Below are 19081 nucleotides of genomic sequence, written 5' to 3' on the forward strand. Positions count from 1 at the left end.
TACTTGGGAGAATTTTTTGTGTGTGTCTGAAGTATAACCTAGGAAGGTTGTTTTGTCTGGAGTATTTTACCCACCCTATGTAAAGAGTGGTACAAATGTAGTTTTAATCAATTAGATGAAAAAGTTTCTCTTTTACCTAGAGCAATAATACAGTAAATTTAGGAAAGTATATGTAGAATCTATACAGAATTGTATGCAGTCGTGGGGAGGGAGGGGGGTAGTGGGGAGTAGGTGGGGAGGGATAAAATCGCAATTGTATGGCAGTGATTGTTAAACATTACAAAATAAAAAAAAATACAGTAAATTTTCATAACTATTATATTCTATGGGGGAAAATCCCTGAAATTTGGCTTTACTTAGGGATTCAAGGCATATCTGAAATCTCATGATTTGGAAAGGCAGGGTATAGAGAGAAGTTTTTCTAATCTACTGTATCAGGACCAAACTAAAAGACCACATAGAAATATTAATTTTTTATGCAATGCTTAAATAATAAAAACAATTCTCATTTTTGTATTCAAAATATTTTATATTAATCATTCAAACTTAATTTTTTATACAACTAATGCATACATAATCAGAGTTTTCTATCTCCTAAGTCACATCGCACTGATATAAAAGGAATACAGGCATACCCCACATCACATTATTTCAGTCAATGATGTTTTGCAGTAATGTCATTGCTAGATGGCAGCTGAACCCCACTATCATATCATGAAACCCTGCCATAACACCATTCAGATAAATGCCCACTAATGGCATCATTCCTAATTAATTATCCCTCATAACACCTTGTTTAAATATTGTCTCGTATTTTAGTGGAATCAATAAATGAGGCTAGGTGGGGAGAGGGATGGGATGGATGCCTGTATCTGAGAAAGGTTCTGCCCTCCAAATGATGTTTTGCTCTGGAATATTTTATATTTGATTGTATCCTATGAATACAGAGGCATGAAGGAAAAGAGAACAATTCCCTTTCAGATTAACCTCCTCCACTGAGGACTAGGATGGCCTTGTTCATAGCATGGGCCTTGGAAGCGGCAATGGATTTCCCATGGCTGAGGCCAGATTCCCAAGTGCAGCAGCAGCAGCGTATGTTACATCGTCCACATCACAGAGAGGCTTGGCTTTCAGGAGGTGCCTTGCAGTTGTGGGTTACATTTCTTACACGCAGGAACCTTAACGGAGAAGGGACGGTACAGTGTTTGCAGTGTATTTGACACTTGACAAAGCCAGACTGAGTCCAGGTTTCTTGGGCCAGCCAGTCTACAGAGGCTCTGACTTAAAAGTGGCTGAGATTAGGTGACCACAGAAAACAGGGGTTTGTGTGCTCTGGCTAAACCCCCCCCCCCCATTTTTGTTTTATTGGATTGTGTACAGTTTTTGCCTTGATTGTGTGATTACTGAAGACCTGTCTCTAAGAGTCTGTCATGTCAGCCTTACTGAGTGCAATTGCCAATTCAAGGTCTTCCTGTTCTTGTCTTCGCAACCGAGCTAGCCTCTCCTGCTCTGCTCTCTCACTCTCGCGCTTGGCCCACGCCAGCTGCTGCTCCTCATTTCCAAACTAAAAAATAAAAATGGAACTTTGGTTAATAAATTCTGGAGACATTTCTTGATGGTCCCACAAAGCATATATGCAAGATGGTAAAAGTCAAATGCTGGGAGGAGGAGAGGGAGGAAGGGAGAGGGGAAAAAAGCATTTGCAGTGCAGAGAAAACTTAGCTTTTATTAGCAAATGCTAGCGGGAAGCATGGGTGACATAGAGTATGATCATATTCTTTAAGGAATATTCCTGGTCAGGCTGGAGGAGTGTCGTTGACTGAAGTTACAGTGTGGGGACTGGAACCAGAAACCCACAGCCCCCTTCATTTCCCTTCTCTGTGATACAGAACTGAATTCCCCCACCACACCAGCAACTTCTCAAGCTGACATTCTTTGAGGCCTCAACCTCATGCTAACAAATAGCTTCAGAAAAGGAAACTTCCAAATATCATCATTGCTGCCAATATTTTCCCCACTGGGATGACCCTCCCCCAAACCAGAAACCCTATTTGGTGCAGAGCACTGAAAGAGACAAGGATGTGTACACATAGATCTATTGCAAGGCAGCATCTTAACTATATTCAGGAATGCTGATTCACATTAATTATTGTTTTGGAACCTCTTTTCACAAAAATCTCTAGGCCAGTTTGACGTCCCACGACGATATCGAAGGTAAGAAGAATATACGCTGCTATACAGGCACACTTTTTTACAAGTCATTTCTTAACAAACAGAAGCAAATTTCAAATGATGCTACAGAAATGAAATGCACATGTGAGTTTCCAAATTAAAGATTTCCATGAATGCTTCAGGCGTGGCAGAAATGCTACCACCATAAAGTTCTTCCTAATTTGCTGTTAAGTTTCAAGGATTTAAATGAATCATTACCAAGTCAATAACCTGGGAGTACAGTCCTATTGAACTGTACCTGGCATTTTTTTAATATACTTGAGTTCTTTGAAATAAAAATTAAAAATAATCTCTGAGGTATTATTCAAAACAAGCTTGAAATCTGGCTTTTATTGGGTTATGGTATTGACTGATTTCTTTCCAAAGTAAAAATAGTATAAGGTGGGTGATTACAAATGATCCAGTGTAACTTTTCTATTTAAAATAAACACCCCATGGAACATTGCATATATTGTCAGACCTGGCAGATGTGTTGTTTAGTTTTGTGGACAGGCTTTTTCTCTCCCATTCTTTTTTTTACTTTTTGTTATAAGGGTTAGCTCATTGGGTAAAGGAGGAGAGGGTAGGAATTCAGAAATTAAAGTGATAATAAAAACAAAATATATTTTAAAATGAAATGAAATCTATATATACACACACATCCACACCCCATGAATATAATTATCATGGTCATAATCATAGAATGTCAGAACTAGAAGGACCTTTAGAGGTCCAACCCTCTTATAGACAGACACAGAATCCCAAAAGGGGAGGCGAATTGCCCACGGCTACACAGCAATTTAGGGGCAGAGTGGGAACAAGAAGCTTATGCTTCCATTTGCCCTGACAGCCCATAGTACGCTCATCATATAACTGCAAGTTACAGTACTTTCTCTAACTTGACTGTGTCATTTCATAAAATTGCATTTAGCTAAGTGAATGAGATTTACCTTCAATTCCCTGAGTATTCTCATCAGTGTAAGGAGGAGCTTAAAGAATGAGTCCACTTTATAGAGGCAGAGTCTAATCCCAGAGGGTAGAGGAGAAGGGAGAATGGGAATTTTCAAATCCCATCGTCTGGGGCCAGATCGATTGAAGATGTCCTAAAAGCCTTAGTGTAGTTTTAACAGCTTTTAGAACACCTTATACGAATGTTTCCAAAATTTATAGTAGCAGTTGGCCTCAATCCTCCACGCCACTCAGTCCTCCAAATCCCCATTTGCTGGGCTGTGCACCGAGTAGATATTTAAAAAAAAAGCTCATTACCTCTTAGGAACTCCCTGCATAAGGAACCAATAGTAGCCTTGTTTGTAACCTTACGCATCTTTCTATGTCCCCTATCACCTACCACAGTGCTTTGCAAACTAGATACTTAATATGTATATGGTGAATTTAATCTAAGTACTCTTTGGAGGTTTGCTAATTCCTTGCAATTTAGCAAATGTTGTACAGTAGAGAAGAAAAGATAAGTACTATAGAAGTAACTGAATTATGCTAGTTGCAGTCATCTTTGCTAAGAGGTGGAAAGAACCCACTGAAACTCAAACTTGGAGGAAATACAGTAGGCATTCAATAAAAGCTTATTAATTTCATTCAACCTAGCTCACAAACTCCTAATTTTACAGAGGAGAAAAGTGAGGGGTAGAGAGGGAGACTTACCTAAGGGGACACAACAGGTTAGGGGCATACTATATTCCTGGTTTTGCTTTCATAGTTGATCATATGGCACAACATTTTAGAAGCATTCATTTTTAATTCAAACACATCTATTATCATCATCACAACTGCAAACTGTTTTCAGTGAATAATCATCCAAAGACCAAAGGTGCTTCTTACCCCCTCAAAATGAAGACTCCCAGTTTGTGATTTGCACCCACTCAAGGGAGATCTACTATATTTTGGAAGACTAAAGGAAGGTTTCTCATTGACAGGGTTGTAGATTTCAATTACCTGCTTTAAGCCTAACAGAAGTGACAACAGAGTAGGCATCACTAATTTAGTACAGGTAATCACTATCTTTGTGAATCACACACTGCAGAGCATCCCATGGATTTGCTAGATTTGAACCTTACATTTGTGAAGATTTCAATAGATCTAGTTAAAAGACTGAGTCTAAGCCAAGAAAATAGATATCTAGCCCTTTGCATGCAGAATTCAAGTTGCTAAGGAATTATTTAAAATATATTACCAGGCTGTGTTTTGTTACAAGGCACCAATTCTGGCAGCTCAGTCACCAAAAAATAACACAGTTAAAATAAAGTTCCTTTACTACCAGGATTAAGCAACATTTTTTAAAAATTACATAACCATGAACCATTAGAGCTAGAAAAGAACAAAGAGATCACTGTGTTGAACTCTCTCATTTTGCAGATAAGGAAACTGAAGTGACTTGCCCACAGTCATATGGCCAGTTTGTGGCAGCCAGGACAAAGAATTCTGGTTTCCTGACTCTCAGTCCTGGGTTACTTACTTCCACACTACCATGCTGTCTCTTTCATCAGAATCACCACTACATTAAGTAGTTAATAGCTTACTAGCTTCCTTACTTACTTTGAGAGACTATGTGAAAATTTTTTTTCCCAAAGAAATCAGTCATTCAGAGAAAGAAATGTTATCCAACTGTCAATAATGACATTACAACGTAGCCAATCTGACATTTCCTCTCCTCCAAAAGCAGACTTCTGGGAAAGGGCCATTGTTACTAAACCACAGATCTTCCTTTCTAAAATGTACTTTTTTAGGTCTTTTTTTTTTTTAAAGAAATACCAAAGACAGATGATATTTTACCTACTAAAAATCAAAGTAAATAACACCAGCAACTGTTCCTAGAACAAATATTCTACTGGTAATGATCAGATTGCTTATATATTCAGAGTATTTAAAAGTAGCTGAACTAAGGCAAACATCTTAGTTGGGGATGGGGGTGGGGAGAGGAAACCAAATGGGGCATCGTGAATGGAAAAACAAAAGTCTAGATTCACTGAACTGAAGCATTTACCATGTTCCTTTCAGGCAAAAAGTGAAATTTTTAACATTTTATCCCATGAACATCAATTCCAAAAGAAGCCATGTTTTCAATGTGCTGAATGGTTACTGTTATCTTAGCCATCACTTCTTGTGCTTGAAATAACAAAAGAATTTTTTAATGTTTTAAAAAAACTCAAAACCATTAGAAGGTAATGGAAAAAAAATAAAAAGAAAAGAAGCCATAAAGGGCTGAAGATACGAGCTATTACAGACATTTGGCCTCCATCACTTTATAAATGGACACAACTTTGAAGAGGAAGGCTTTGAAGAATCACTGCACACTGGCTACAAGCCACTCAGAAGATTAAATGTTCCAACCTGGAATACTACTGAAAAGAAAAGAGTCCTCAGGTCGTCTTGAATTGCAAGTCTCTTCAAAGTATAAAGAAATTTGCTAACATTTAGAGAAAAAGACTACATTTGAAAAGCAAACATTTTGGAATCTTTTAAGATTATGGTACAACTGAAAGGGAAAAAAACAAATCAAAACCAAACCACACCAGTAGATCAAATCATCTCTCCCAATGTCCATGGGCTGAGTCTGCTAGTTGATGATTTCCTCTGGAAAAAAAATGGGTGTTTAAAGATGAAAAGGCAACTGTTAGCAGTAAACAGTGTGGTTTGTAAACCCCACCGGGCAGGATTAGGTTCCCTTCCTTAAAATAAAGATAGTAGGTTATCGAGATTGCTTCTTGTCTACGTTAACAACTATTCTGGACATGCCAAAAAAGGCCACTAGTCAAAATGGAGAAATATTGAACCAATGGTTACTGGGATATTTAGGGATCCTGGGGCTTTCCAAAGTTGAACAACAACCAAAAACAAGATGTACAACTACATCTTTTATGGAGATAAGACATTTTTCTCAAATTGCCAAAGAACTCAACTTACCCTCTCCACTATCCAAGAATGTTCTTGGGATAATGAATATCTGTTTCTTTCTTTCTTTCTTTTTTAAAGAATCTATAAGAAATTAAGTGCTAGTCAAGAAACTATAGATAAAACAAGTTTTGTTTCTGACTTTTATTAACAATGTCACCATTTTGCATACATTCACAAGACTTTAAGTAAGCACCAACCAGACAGGATTTAACTAACTCAAGTTATAAAATATTTACAGAATGCCAAATGCTCTGATAATTTCAGTAGCTTAAGTACCTCAAATACACTAAGAAAAAATAATGTAACAAAAAGATAACGCATGGTGTACTTTAACTAAACACAGCTGGTTTTAAAAAAACGAACTGAGTGTTTATTGTTCACTAATATCCCAACAAAATATGTCTAAAAATTGATAGTCTGTGAGTCAAACAGCTCTACACCACAAATCTCACAACTAATGACCAAACAGGTTGCTTTACAATTCACAAGTATAGATTGTTGAAGTCTGCCTCTGATACCTCATCATGGCATGGAGATGACCCTGAGCTCTGCACCAGGAGCGCCAGCTGTTTCTAGGAAGCTGGGCAGACTAAGAGTACAGTACTGTACCGTACATCTGTTCCTGGAGGACCAGTCTACTTATGTTGGGAGAGGCACAGTCCTGCAGCAGCCTAAAAAAAAAAAATTACCATTTTTGGCCATCAGAAGTAGCTAAACATTTTCATAAGGATGGTTCCTAAGGTTTGCCATGTACATTGGAGTAGGGAGCATCTGCAAGGATGAAGTGATGGATCCTTGAAAAACTAAAGTATAAGGGTTTTTTTAACCAACTAGATGACAGAGCAACTTATCACCAAACCTATTTTAATGTATGGAAGAAAAAAACCTGAAGCTGCATAAAGAAGAAATTTTGTTGTCCAAGAATAGGTAGCAAAAATTCACCTCACTAAGTTTTAAAATCCTAAATATTTTTCTATCAATGCTTAAAACAAGTCAAACCTTTAAAACTCTGACATTTATTTCTGAAAAGGCACTTATTTTTGTTCAAAGACCCTTTGAGATTCCTTGCTGAAACAGAATATGGATGCTCTAATAATAATTTCCTAAGAGGTCCTTAGAATGGTTTTTTTAATGGTTTCTGTTTTTGATGTAACAAATAACTGGGACACTATACGAACACTAATCATTTTTCACTAATCACACTTCATGGTTCAGGTCTTCATAATCCATACTGGTAGTACACAATATACTGTGAAAGGACTGTCAGAATTTTTCTACGAACAACTGAAATCTCTCTTTGCCATAGAAATTTCCAGGGAACAGCAAAACCCCAATGTATATTTACTCAACTGCGCTTCGCACAGTGCTGGGCACATAGCAGGCGCTTAAATGTTTATTGAATTGACTTGAAAATATGAAAACTTCTGAAGGGTTTTACATCTTGGCTCTCAAAACTGAAATACAAAGTGGCCTTTCATGCAACAAAACAATACAGAGAGGCTACAACAAAGAACATGAAAAGGCCTGTTTCCCCACCCTACTGGACAGTAGACATGTCCTTTTAAAGTAGTGTCAAATTCACAGCGATTTTTTATTAGCATTTTTTTTTACAGAAACAGAAATACAGGATAATGATGAGAACAGCATGAAGTACTAAGAGACACAAGCCAGTGGACAGCAGGTTTGCAGTTTAAAAAATAAGAAACCCAAAAGATTGCTGCAAGCGAGGAGCAGAAAGTGGTTGGCTCAGAGACAATGAACGTAACTTACAGAGCTGAAGTCTGCAAAACCCAAGGAAGAGTCTTTAGGAGTTTGAGTTGAAGAGGAGGGAGCAAATGGATCGTTTCCACTAAATGGGTCCCCAAAACCCTTTTTATTTTGAAACGGGTCACTGCTGTCAGCCCCAAATGGCTGGAATGGATCAGGGGGTTTGGAAAAATCTGCAGACCCGAGCTGGCTTACAGGTGTACTTTTACCTGGAAAGTTTAGGAGAAAAAAAGGAGAAAAAATATGTTACTTACCATAGAAAAAGCAAAGCCCCGAGTTGGAGAGCCCTGGATTCCTTTCCCCCATGAAGCCATCTCCCCTTTTTAGAATGATCATAGAAGTCATCTCATATGTTTTAATCACTAAAGGAGCTTGGTATCACTGTCTTCCCTCAGAAACTCTTAAAGTCGTTTAACTCCATTTTCATGAGTGTTTGTGAATAATAAAAGCAAAATAATTGTAGGATGACTTCTATTAATGTTTTTGATGAGAGAATTAAAAGTTAGAGGCAGTTATTTTTAAAAAAGTTATAGAACTAGAAATGTTTAAAAAGCATTCATTTTTAATGCAGCAAGATTAGTGAAGAAGATACTGCAATTTGAGCAGTAAAAATTCTGATCAATGAGAAATAGACACTAAGATTATGTATTTTTATTGGCAATTGAAAACAAAGTTTAGTTTCTATATGATGTAGGTAGACAGGGTTAATTACATGTGAATGTTAGTTTTATAACATCTGTGGAAGCTCTTCAGAAAAGTCCAACGAGCCCCTCTCAGTTTAAAATGCTGTTTTTCTTCTATCACTCTGGCTTCTTGGTGACTGCTTAATGTGAAGGATAAGAGAACTGTTCTTGAAGGTGGGGGAATTCAAGGCCTTTTAATAAGCAGGGCACAACAGGTGCTCTTTTCTAGCTATCACTTCATTATAGTGCAGACTGTGAGTTCCCTGATAGCAAAAACTTTCCTTTTTTTTTTTACTTTGTATTCTTAGTGACAAATATAACACCTTGAACACAGTAGGTGCTTAATAAACATTTGCTCAACTAGAGAAAAAAACCTAAAATATTTTTCTTCTTGATGTCTAAGTTAACGTATGGGAGGAGCAGCATAGATGGACTGGGTGTCAAAAAAGATTGCCTGGTTCTCCCATTAATTAGTATGGTTTAGGCAAAATACTTATTTCCTTCTCTGGGTCTCAGTTTCTTCATATGTAAAAAAGACTAGAAGGTTTTTAAGGGTCCAGGGTCCTTTCTTCCAGCTCACTCGATACACTACATTCCCAAGTTTATTCCATTTCTGATCCCATTTCTCTGGTCTAAGGTCCCTCCCAATTTTGATTCTCAGTTATACTCTATATATGCTCTAAGGCTCCCTTTTAGCACTAACATTTTAGGATCCTAGGGCCTTAGAGATCATGTAGTCCATTTTGATTTTATAAAGAAAAAACTAAGATGAGAGGTTGAATGATTTGCCTAATGTCATACAGGGAGTAAAAAAATGGAGCCAGGAATAAAACTGCCACCTCTGACTCCAAAGACAGTATTACTTCCCCTTCACCATGATGCCTGACAATGCGGTCATTCAGCTTCCTTGTCTCTATCCCAGACCTAGTGGAGCAAAGGTGTTAGAAAGTGTCTACACTCAAGAGTCATGAAAGGATGGATTTGGTTTGACTCCTGACTCAGTCACATGCGACCTACGTGACCTTGGACAAGGCAATTTAACTTCTCTGGACCTCAGTTTGCCCATCTTTAAAATGAAAGGTTGGAAGAGACCTGTTGAAGTCTCCTAACAGATCTAAACCTGAGAAACTTATGTCCCAGATTCAGATCTCATTTCTGGCTTTCACCCACTGTGTGGCCCAAAGCAAGTCACAACCTCAGTTTCCTCATCTGCAAAATGGGGATAATATAATGTAATACTATATAGTAGAAGCAGCCCAGTGTAATGGACAGAGTGCCAGCCATTAGGAAAACCTGGGTTAAAGTCCTGCCTCTGGCACTTAGTAGCAGTGGAATTATCAGCAAGTTACTTAACTCTCTAAGGCTATGTTACAGAGGAGTTGCTTGTGTGCATTGGCAGAAGCAGTTTCCACACTGGGAGTTTCCCAGATTGATGAAATCACAGGTATAGACCAACCTCCCCTTCCTTCCAAACCTGGACCACCTTCATCACAGGATTGTCAGGATCAAATGAAATAACATAGGTAGAGTACTTGACAAACCTTGAAGTTGTATATAAATGTCAGTTGTTATTAACTGGCCCAACACAACAACAACGGTAGCCCACTAGTAGTGAAAGCAAAGAAGTGGGCCAGAGCTATGGATGGATGAGTACAAACTCAGCTCCCTCACTGGCAAATGTGTATATGGCATTCTAGTCAAAGAGGGTCAGTATTATTATCTTTATATGTAAGGGCAATACCCTCTCTGCAGCAGCTGATACCCAAGAACAGTCAGCAAATGACTAGATTGTGCCAAGTGTAAAATTTTGGCTTCATCTAATTTTACATATATATATATATATATCTATAATTATTTAATGAATTGAATCAATCCTCTGAAGGAACCCCAGAAGCTACATAACCCAAAACAAATGCTTGGCTTTTCTCTCTTGTGCATAATTTAATGTCCAATAACAAAAGTGCTGCACAGTGCTGGACAAGGCAGAGTGCACTTGTGATCACTCTCCTGTTCTCAAGACAAGCTGCTCTTGTGAGAGCCAGAGGTAGGAAGTCAAAGTGCCAAAAGAAGTAGAACCTCCTCATTTTCTGATCACAAAGACATCATTAGTCATCTTTCTTTAGTCTATCATAAATGCTTGATGTTTTTTAGTTATATGTATGTGTGGCCCCATCCTTCCAAAGAGTTTATTATACTTGTTTATTTTCTCCAACAGAAAAAGAGTTACTTCCCTTCAGATCTCCAAGCATTAGAATCCTGAAGGCTTCCCAGATACACCCATTACAAGGGATTCCTCCCTCCCCAAATCTTCTATCCCTTTCCATTAACCTCTTCTATGAAATCATCCACTTCTACCTTGTACTACAATTCTCTGTTTATACGCCTTACGCCCTACTAGACCACAAGCCCTGGAGGGTAAGAACTGTTACTTTCATCCTTGTTAACTCGAAATGAGAATCAATAACTTCTCTAAGAGGAGGGGCAACGCACATAACTACTAAAGCGGTCTTGATTGTGCTTTGTCATGTTAGAAACTATAAGGATAAGGAAAAAATGGATCCAATTGTTAAGATCAATGGGGAATCTGTGGAGAGTACAGTCAGAAGGTCATCTGTTCCACAAAGTTTGAGTTTCCTCCTCCAACTGCTGTCTTCTCTGGTAACCATACTTTTTTGCGGGGTAGGAGATTCAGATTTCTTCATGTTTTTCATTTCATTATGGTACATTTTATTAAAAGACTTCTAGTCTCAACAACAGGTGAACAACAGGAAGACTGATGGGCCTGACTCCAAAATCTAGCAAAGTGCAGCTTTCTTCATTCTTTACAGCATTTTACATTTATAGCAATCAAGAACTGAGGGTGTGCAGAGCTATGATCCACAATGGGGTAATAAATTCTCTTTCATGATAAATTCCATTTATAAAATAAATTGCAAGTAGGGTTCTATAGACATAAATGTTTCCCATATTTTCTAACTTTGATCCTTCTCTTCCTCATCTTTTTCTTCTCTCCCCAGTGTCTAGATTTCTAATATTCCAATGCTTCTCCAACTTTTTTGCTAATGTACTTTTTCTTATTTCCAGCATTCTGTCATTCCTTTTTTCCTTTTCCCCATCTCCAGTTTAATTTCTTCTCTGAGCAGAGCAGAGTGATTTTGGCATGTGCTGGGTTTTCATGAAGAAACTGGCCTCTCTTCTCCACTGCACACCCAAACTCCTACTCTGCTCTAAGGGAAGCAGCCAAAATACAGTGAAGTCCAAGGCTTTCCAGACTCTGCTGAGGACAGATAACAGTTGTGACCTGTATCTCCTACCTGCCTATTTACCTTTACACTTGTCATCACCCTAGAAAAGAGCTGAGCAGAACAGAGAGGCTCTTGAAGAAGTTAGCACAGAGAGGCCTTGCCACAAAGTTAGGGAACAATAAAGCTGTGGTGTCAACCTATGAGTACAAAGTGGGAGCATGTATCTAACTTTACAAGCTTTACAGTAGAAGAAGCTGGCATATTGGCAGACTCAATGAAATTCTAATTTCTTCACAATGCCCCCGAACTGATCAATGATTTTGACACCCATATTTTAGACAAATATAACACAGGTTTGCCAAGCCAGGAAATGAACTGACAGCTGCACTGCTTTAGCACACTGATGCTGCTGCCTGGGTTGATCCCAACCTCTGTAAGAAGTTAAACAGTTTCACTGTGTTCTAGTAGAAAGCACCAGATGAAAAATTAGAAAACCTAGATTTAAACCCAGGTCTACTGAACCAAGCTGTTGAGTTCCTAACGCTTGTACTAACTGTCTGACCTCGCATCACATCACTTTAACCTCTGAGCTTTGGTTTTCTCATATGTAAGTGGGAAACAATACTCGCACAGGACTCGTGTGAGGCAGCAGTTACTAACCTGCAATATAAATGTGAACCGCATTGTTAATGACTCACTCATTTTTCTGAAGGCACATTTTCTAATGGCAGAGCAGAGACCAGCTTAGCTGTACAAATGGTCACCCATTCTGACTTATTTGGTTGGCGCCATGTTTCCAGATGCGAGCATCCAGAAGCATACCTCTTCTCTGCTGGCACCCAGAACATGCTGGTGGTGCCAGGGATGTGGCACTGAAAGGTGTAGTATGCAGTTTTCAACGTGTGCTACCAAAGGCTGCAGTAAAGCGTAGACTGTGCTGTATGTAAGACAAATCTTCTCAAGTTGGCCAGATGTCCCATATGATAGTAAATGTTGTTTGTTAAACTAAAAAATGTCATGCCCGTGAGTCAAAACTGACAACTGTCTTTCCTAAAACTAAAAAATCAAAAAATCAAACAAACTTGCTTTTTAGGCTAAAGCGAAGTACAAAGAAAATATTTTAAAAGGAAGAAATAAACCTATTGACATTAAAAAGGCTATTTAACTATGAAGACGCACAAGTGAATTTAATGTGAACTAATATGTACCTCAATTTCAGGGTTGAAAGTATTTTTATTATAATAAACACTGGCTCTATCAAGAAGTCACATAAATGGACATTGCTACATTTAATCTTTAGATGTTTTCACATGGAGACTACGGAGCTCTAGATATGAAGAAAATAAAAATGTTGTCATCGTTCTCAAATATTTGTGGGACTGGGCTTATTGTCCTGGGAGAGAAGGGGCACCTACTGCATTCCCAGGCAATTCCCAGGTTTAAGGATGGGTCAATCAGCATCCTCCATAGGTCAAGAGGGCTACCTGGGTCTGCAGCAGCTTCTAGGAGAGTCTCTGAGGAGATAGTGGGTAAAAATGGGAGGGGAAGACCTCTCTGGTTTGACCATCCACCAGGGCCACCCCTTCCCCTCTGTGATACTTCCTGTTACCCGTAATGAAATTTAAAAATTCAACTTCAGGCAAAAAAATTTAAAATTAAAAAGACCTGATAGCTAAGCTAAAAAAACTAAAAACTCAGACATGTTTGCTGAATTTTTATTGTTGAGAAGCAGAACTTCATGGAGGGCTTGGTTGTAGTTCAGTACTCCAAGCCCTTAAATTCATGTCTGAACACACATACAGGTCTCTTTAAATACCTGGACAGGGGGAATAAATGATGATTAAAAAAACAACAGATAATATTCATACAGCGCTGTACAATTTACAGAGTGTTTTCTATCCTTCATGCTCCTGATCCTCACAACAGCCCTAGAAGTTGTGTGGGCCTATGCCCAGGACACTGAGGGTCTTGGGGTGAAAAGTCTTTCCCACAGTAACAATAACTAATGTCAAATTCAGTATCAGGGTTGCGAGTCCAATATTATTGCTTCTATATACTACCTCCTGTGAGTTGGCAAAGGCTAATTTTAGGGGGCAGAAAAGAGCTGAATAGGGGTCCTGGTTACAGGACCAACATCCCCAGCTGGCTAAGCACTTTGCTAAATGTACTTTCCAATGAATCTTGATCAAATTCTAGCTGAGATTTCTGAGTATCTGTCATTACAAAGGGGATGGATGCTAAAATGCACTCCATTTACAAGCATTTCAAACTGAGGTTTCTAACAACCAGGCAGATTATCAGAGAGATGAAAAGAGTTGCTCACTTGAAAAAACTGCCTTCTCTTAGTTTTGCTCTATTGCTGAAACCGCTGTTGTTTGGAAATCATGACTTTGTTAATGTGAAACCAGGGCACACCAACTGTTTGCCTCTTGTTTTCAAAGTAAAAACTGTTTTTCTTGTTTGCCTGTTTTTAAAGTTTTGCATGAAGACTACGATGGTCTTAACACGTGCAAAAAGTGTTAGAGATTGTTCTGGTTCAGCATTAGAATGCGCTTATTATAAAACAGCAAATTTTCTGCAAAAGGAAGTACACATCTATTAATGCTATGGACCTGCTCATTCAAGTCTCCTACTTCACTTTGCACACATGCCAATTATTTTTAGCTGTTACATTTTAAAACATTCTCAATCTAGTTCCTATTTTTATGTAAACACTTCTGCTAACTTGTTAATCATTTTCCTATTTCTTGAAATGTCTTACATTGTATGTAATAAAGTAATTTTGCTGTCTTCACTTAGCAAATTCACTAATTTTACTACTTGTTGTATTACTAGGGTACATTAACAGGCAACTTTAGATAGAATCACGGAATCTCAGAACTGGGAAGGTATTACAATATTATAATACTATAATACTTAGAGGGTATTCTAGTCCAAAAATCGAGTGATGCAGGAAATCTCTACAGTATTCCCATGTGTTTATCTAGTCTCCGCCTGAACATCTCTAGTTATGGGAAACTTAATACCTTTCCAGATATCCCATTCCATTATTAAACAGTTCTAATTATTAGAAAGTTCTTCTTTATACTGAGCCCAAAACTCTGTCGCTTCAAATCAATGGTCTCAGTTTTAGGCCATGGAGAATTAAGTCCCTTTTCCTATGATACTTGAAGATTGCTTTCATCTTCCCTATGTACTCCAATCTTTTCTTCTCTAGACTAAACAGATCTACTTCTACAAATGATCCTCACATGTGCCTGGTTTGTGTCCTTGTCTTGGTTGCCCTCCTCTGAATGGGCTCTAATCTATCAATATTGCTCTTAAAATGTAGTACCCAGAACTCACCAGATGAAATTTGATCAGGGCACATGGGAATATCACCATTAAAAAAAAAAAAAAAGGCTTCTGAGTTACTGGAGAATTATGGCCCACTTTTTATTGTCCTGATGATAACATTCATGATTATTTCATTATTTCTGAGTGTCCATGCTAGAGTATTCATTAACAGTATAAAAAGGACAGAAGATTTAAGAGAAGGTAAGTTAGTTCGAAACCACAGCAGTTTCAGCAGTTACCCAAGCGGTGCACCGAAACCACACACAGGACTTACTTTAGCAAAAACAATATGAACAAAATGGTTTACCGCAGGTTAATGCAGTTAAAAGCTCAGAGACAGACTCCACCCCAGGTAAAAATCTTAATTTTTTACTTGATTTTCAGAAATAGTGATCACTCTCTGGCACTCAAAAGGTTAATATCATTAAAAGAGAATAGGATTATACTTTCCAAATGAACAGTTTGGGACTCATACTAAAATATGGCTTTCCCAGAATGCTTTTCAGGAAACCCCACAAAACCCCACACCTAGCAGGACACTGAATTTCTGCCTAATCAGTGAGAAATTAGAAAGACCAAAAACCTGAGGTATAAATTCTGTTCTATTGTAACCACTGCTGAGATGGAGAGAAATAACTTTTTGGTGAATTCTGGGTTTTACAAAGGAATAAATACACCTGAAACAAAGATCAAAGAGATAGGAACTAAATATGTTTACATGTATCTATAACTAATTACATTATTGAATAAATGCATATGTGTGTATATAAACACACACACACATACATGCATAAATGTGTTATCTGTATACACATCCACATTCCAACTCAGTGAATGACACAACTTACTAAATTTACCTGGCAGCAATTTTTAAAAACAAAATATCAAAGCAAAAGAATGAAAAACAAGTGGAATTTCTGGTTTGTGGCTTGGCCAGCTGCTTCCCCCGTCGCTTATCCCACACAACACAGGATGCCTGAGCTCTCACACTACTGTCAGGACTTCTGAAAGTCAAGCCAATGAGAGTCACTTAGGTGGTACTGGGAGGGATTGTTAGTAACAGGCAAAAAAGAACCAAAGAGGAGGCAGTTGGTCTTCTCTTTCTTTTTTTTTTTTTTTTACAAGGAGGATTAGTTTACATTACTTATGTATAGAATAGGTACAGTGTCAAGAACAGCAAACTTGAAGTCAAAGATCTCTACTAAAATTCCAGGTCTGCCACTCACTAGCTACATACCCTTGAGTACTTTTCCTCTCTTAGACTCAAGTTTTCTCATCAGTAAAATGGTAACAGTATTGCTTATTACTACGTGCCTCCACAGGACTAATGCTAGGATCAAATAAGATCACAGATGTAAATCACTTGGTAAATTATAAATCTTTAGATAAATACAAACTATTGTTGCTGTGGAAAAAAAGGAGTAAATAAGTGTGTGTTAAACAGTCACCAAATATTCTGCAGCTTCATGATAAATGATCACTCTTGGTAACAGTTTTAGATTCCCAAATGTTTCTGTGTGAGTTCATAAAACAAGAGCAAGGCAAATACCTGATCAACAACATTAAATCACTTGTGAGTTTACGAGAGGCACTTTATACTGGCATATGTGTAAAAGTATGGCCAACAGAGATCAAAGCTGAGCCCAAAACACGACTTGATCAGATAAAATTTGAGGTTCAAAGTGATCAGGGTGTTGAGATTTTCCACTAAAAATATTTACTGAATGTTAAGAAAAATCAGCTTCATATATTTAAAAGGAACAGGTTGGTGCAGAATCCTTGAGAAAAGCTGACCAAACCTTTGGTCCCACCACTCCATCACTGCTTTTTGTCTGATGTCTGTTATCACTGGCACTTAATAAATATTTATTAAAAAAAATAAAAGAAATTTCAAGAAGTCCCTACAAAACAATTACACACAACATATAAAAAAACATGATAGCAGTCATACTGGTTCTATAGAAAGGGAGAAGAGAGGATGACAATACACTACCAGTAAACAGCTTAATGCAATTTCATATAGCAGTTCTTACAACAAAATTACAATACTATGTACTCAGACTTAGACCTGAGTTGCTCTCAGTCACTTTCTTGTTTTTCAAAATCTCAAAATCTGTCAATACTTCATTGATCTGATTCACCACGTTTCTGCAGACATCTCATACTGTTCACTCCCTCTTCCCCTAGCATAAGCCAATGAATCCAACTAAATGAATTCTACAGGAGAGTTATGACGTAGTCATAAAAGCAGTGCTGAGCTAAGAATCTTGCCATTTCCTATAGTGCAAGCTAACTGTACAGAAATGCAATCTGTTTTGTACAAAGTTTCGTAAATTCATTTTTAAAAAGAAGGTAATATGCACTCAAAGTTTGAGAAACAGAAGTTGAGGGCGGAAAATTAAGTTTGACTTCTGGGAGGTGTCTGACAAGGAAGTTCCAATGCTCCCAATAGGAGGCAATTGACAGGGCTGACTGAGTTCCCTTTCCTCTCCTGACAAGCCTCACCTGAGCATTTATTCAGTGCTTACATTGGCTTAAGAACTAGGCACTGAGGGAATACAAAGCCTCAAACAAAATACAGTTTTTATTTTTAAGTTCTAAAGTAGCTAACATTCTATTGTAGTGAAAAAGCAGAATGCTCTGAAAATTCTTGTTAATGGCTTATAAGGTGCTTCCCCAGCCTTAGACGGGATGTGATAAATAGGAGTTACAGATGTAAATGATACCTTAAGAAGTTATTTTATATTGTACTGTATGAGATATGTTTTTAATGGTGCCTTTAATAAATGTGAACACTCAGGATGAAGAAAAAGAGATGATGGAAATGAGGAAGGACTGCTTTGGTGGCAGTTCAGTGACTTGCCCAAGATCACACAGGGAGTCAAGTATCAGAGGTAGGATTAGAAATCATGTCATCTGACACCAAGGCCAGTGACCTTTTGATCATGTGATGTTGCCTGCCCAATACTTGTTGCTTTGATGGCAAACTTTTCTAGGAGGAAAGGAAATCAGAGAACCACAGAATTTTAGAGCTAGAAATTGAGAAGTCTAATTCAGTCCAATCAATTCCTGAACAGGAATCCCCTCTCCAGCCCAACAAGTGGTCCTCCAGCTCTTCCTACAGAATTCCAACAGAGAACTTTTTCTTACAGAAGAAGGTGGTGTATTTCACTGCTGGGCAATTCATTCCCAGTCTTGGAAAGGTCTTCCTTAAATTGAGCCAAATCTTCCTTCTTGTCATTCCCTGCACTGCTCCTGATTCTGTCCTGGGGCCAAACAGAATAAGTCTAATTGCCTTAACACAGGAAAAAGCAAGGAAATCAAGAAATCACTGCCTCTGGGTATCCCACAGCCACTATCTCTTGATGGCCAGACTGTGGCAAAGACCTTTGGTTGTCTATGCTCTCCCTCTGCCATCATCCCACTCAAGGTCTAGGAGAATCCTCTCTATTGCTGGCCCCCAGGAACCATGGGAACAAATTCCTTCTCCTTTCTGGACCTCAGTTTCCTTATCTATAAAACATGAGGACTGGACAAGGGGATTGCTAACTCTAAATCCTATGAACCTGCACAATATTTTATAATTCAAATGTTTTCCTCACAAGAGCTCTGTGAGGTAGAAAGTACAAGTAGTATTGTTCCTATTTTAGAGATGAGGAAACTGAGTCTCAGAGAAGTGAACTGACTTGCTCACAATCAATCAATTAATCCTTTATGAAGTGTAGCTAAATAAATAGCTACATTGCTATTTATGTAGCAATGGGGATACACAGAATCATAGGCCCATGGACGTAGGGCTGAATGTACCTCAGAGGTCATCTATCTAAACCAACCCCTTCATTTTATAGATGAGGCAACTCAGGCCAAGGCAAGTTCAGTCATAATTTGCCCAACAATGCACAGGAATCAAATCTTGGGGATGGGGTGTGT

The 19081-nt window shown here is 38.2% G+C and overlaps 1 protein-coding gene across 7 annotated transcripts in view; it reads right to left on the bottom strand.

The window, feature by feature from the left end:
- Positions 1-508: 508 nt before the first annotated feature.
- Positions 509-19081, bottom strand: part of EPS15L1 (epidermal growth factor receptor pathway substrate 15 like 1) — a 120042-nt gene continuing 101469 nt past the window's right edge. For 6 of the 7 annotated variants that reach the window (XM_072601279.1, XM_072601278.1, XM_072601280.1 and 3 more), the window contains 2 exons: positions 7891-8096; positions 509-1564 (listed from right to left, as the gene is read on the bottom strand). In XM_072601279.1, the coding sequence (XP_072457380.1) occupies positions 1418-1564; positions 7891-8096 (353 nt within the window). In that variant the 3' untranslated portion in view covers positions 509-1417. The remainder of the gene's footprint in view (positions 1565-7890; positions 8097-19081) is intronic. The other variant, XM_072601281.1, reaches the window with a different exon arrangement.

The sequence above is a fragment of the Notamacropus eugenii genome, chromosome 4 (genome assembly GCF_028372415.1).
Source record: "Notamacropus eugenii isolate mMacEug1 chromosome 4, mMacEug1.pri_v2, whole genome shotgun sequence".
NCBI lineage: Eukaryota > Metazoa > Chordata > Mammalia > Diprotodontia > Macropodidae > Notamacropus > Notamacropus eugenii.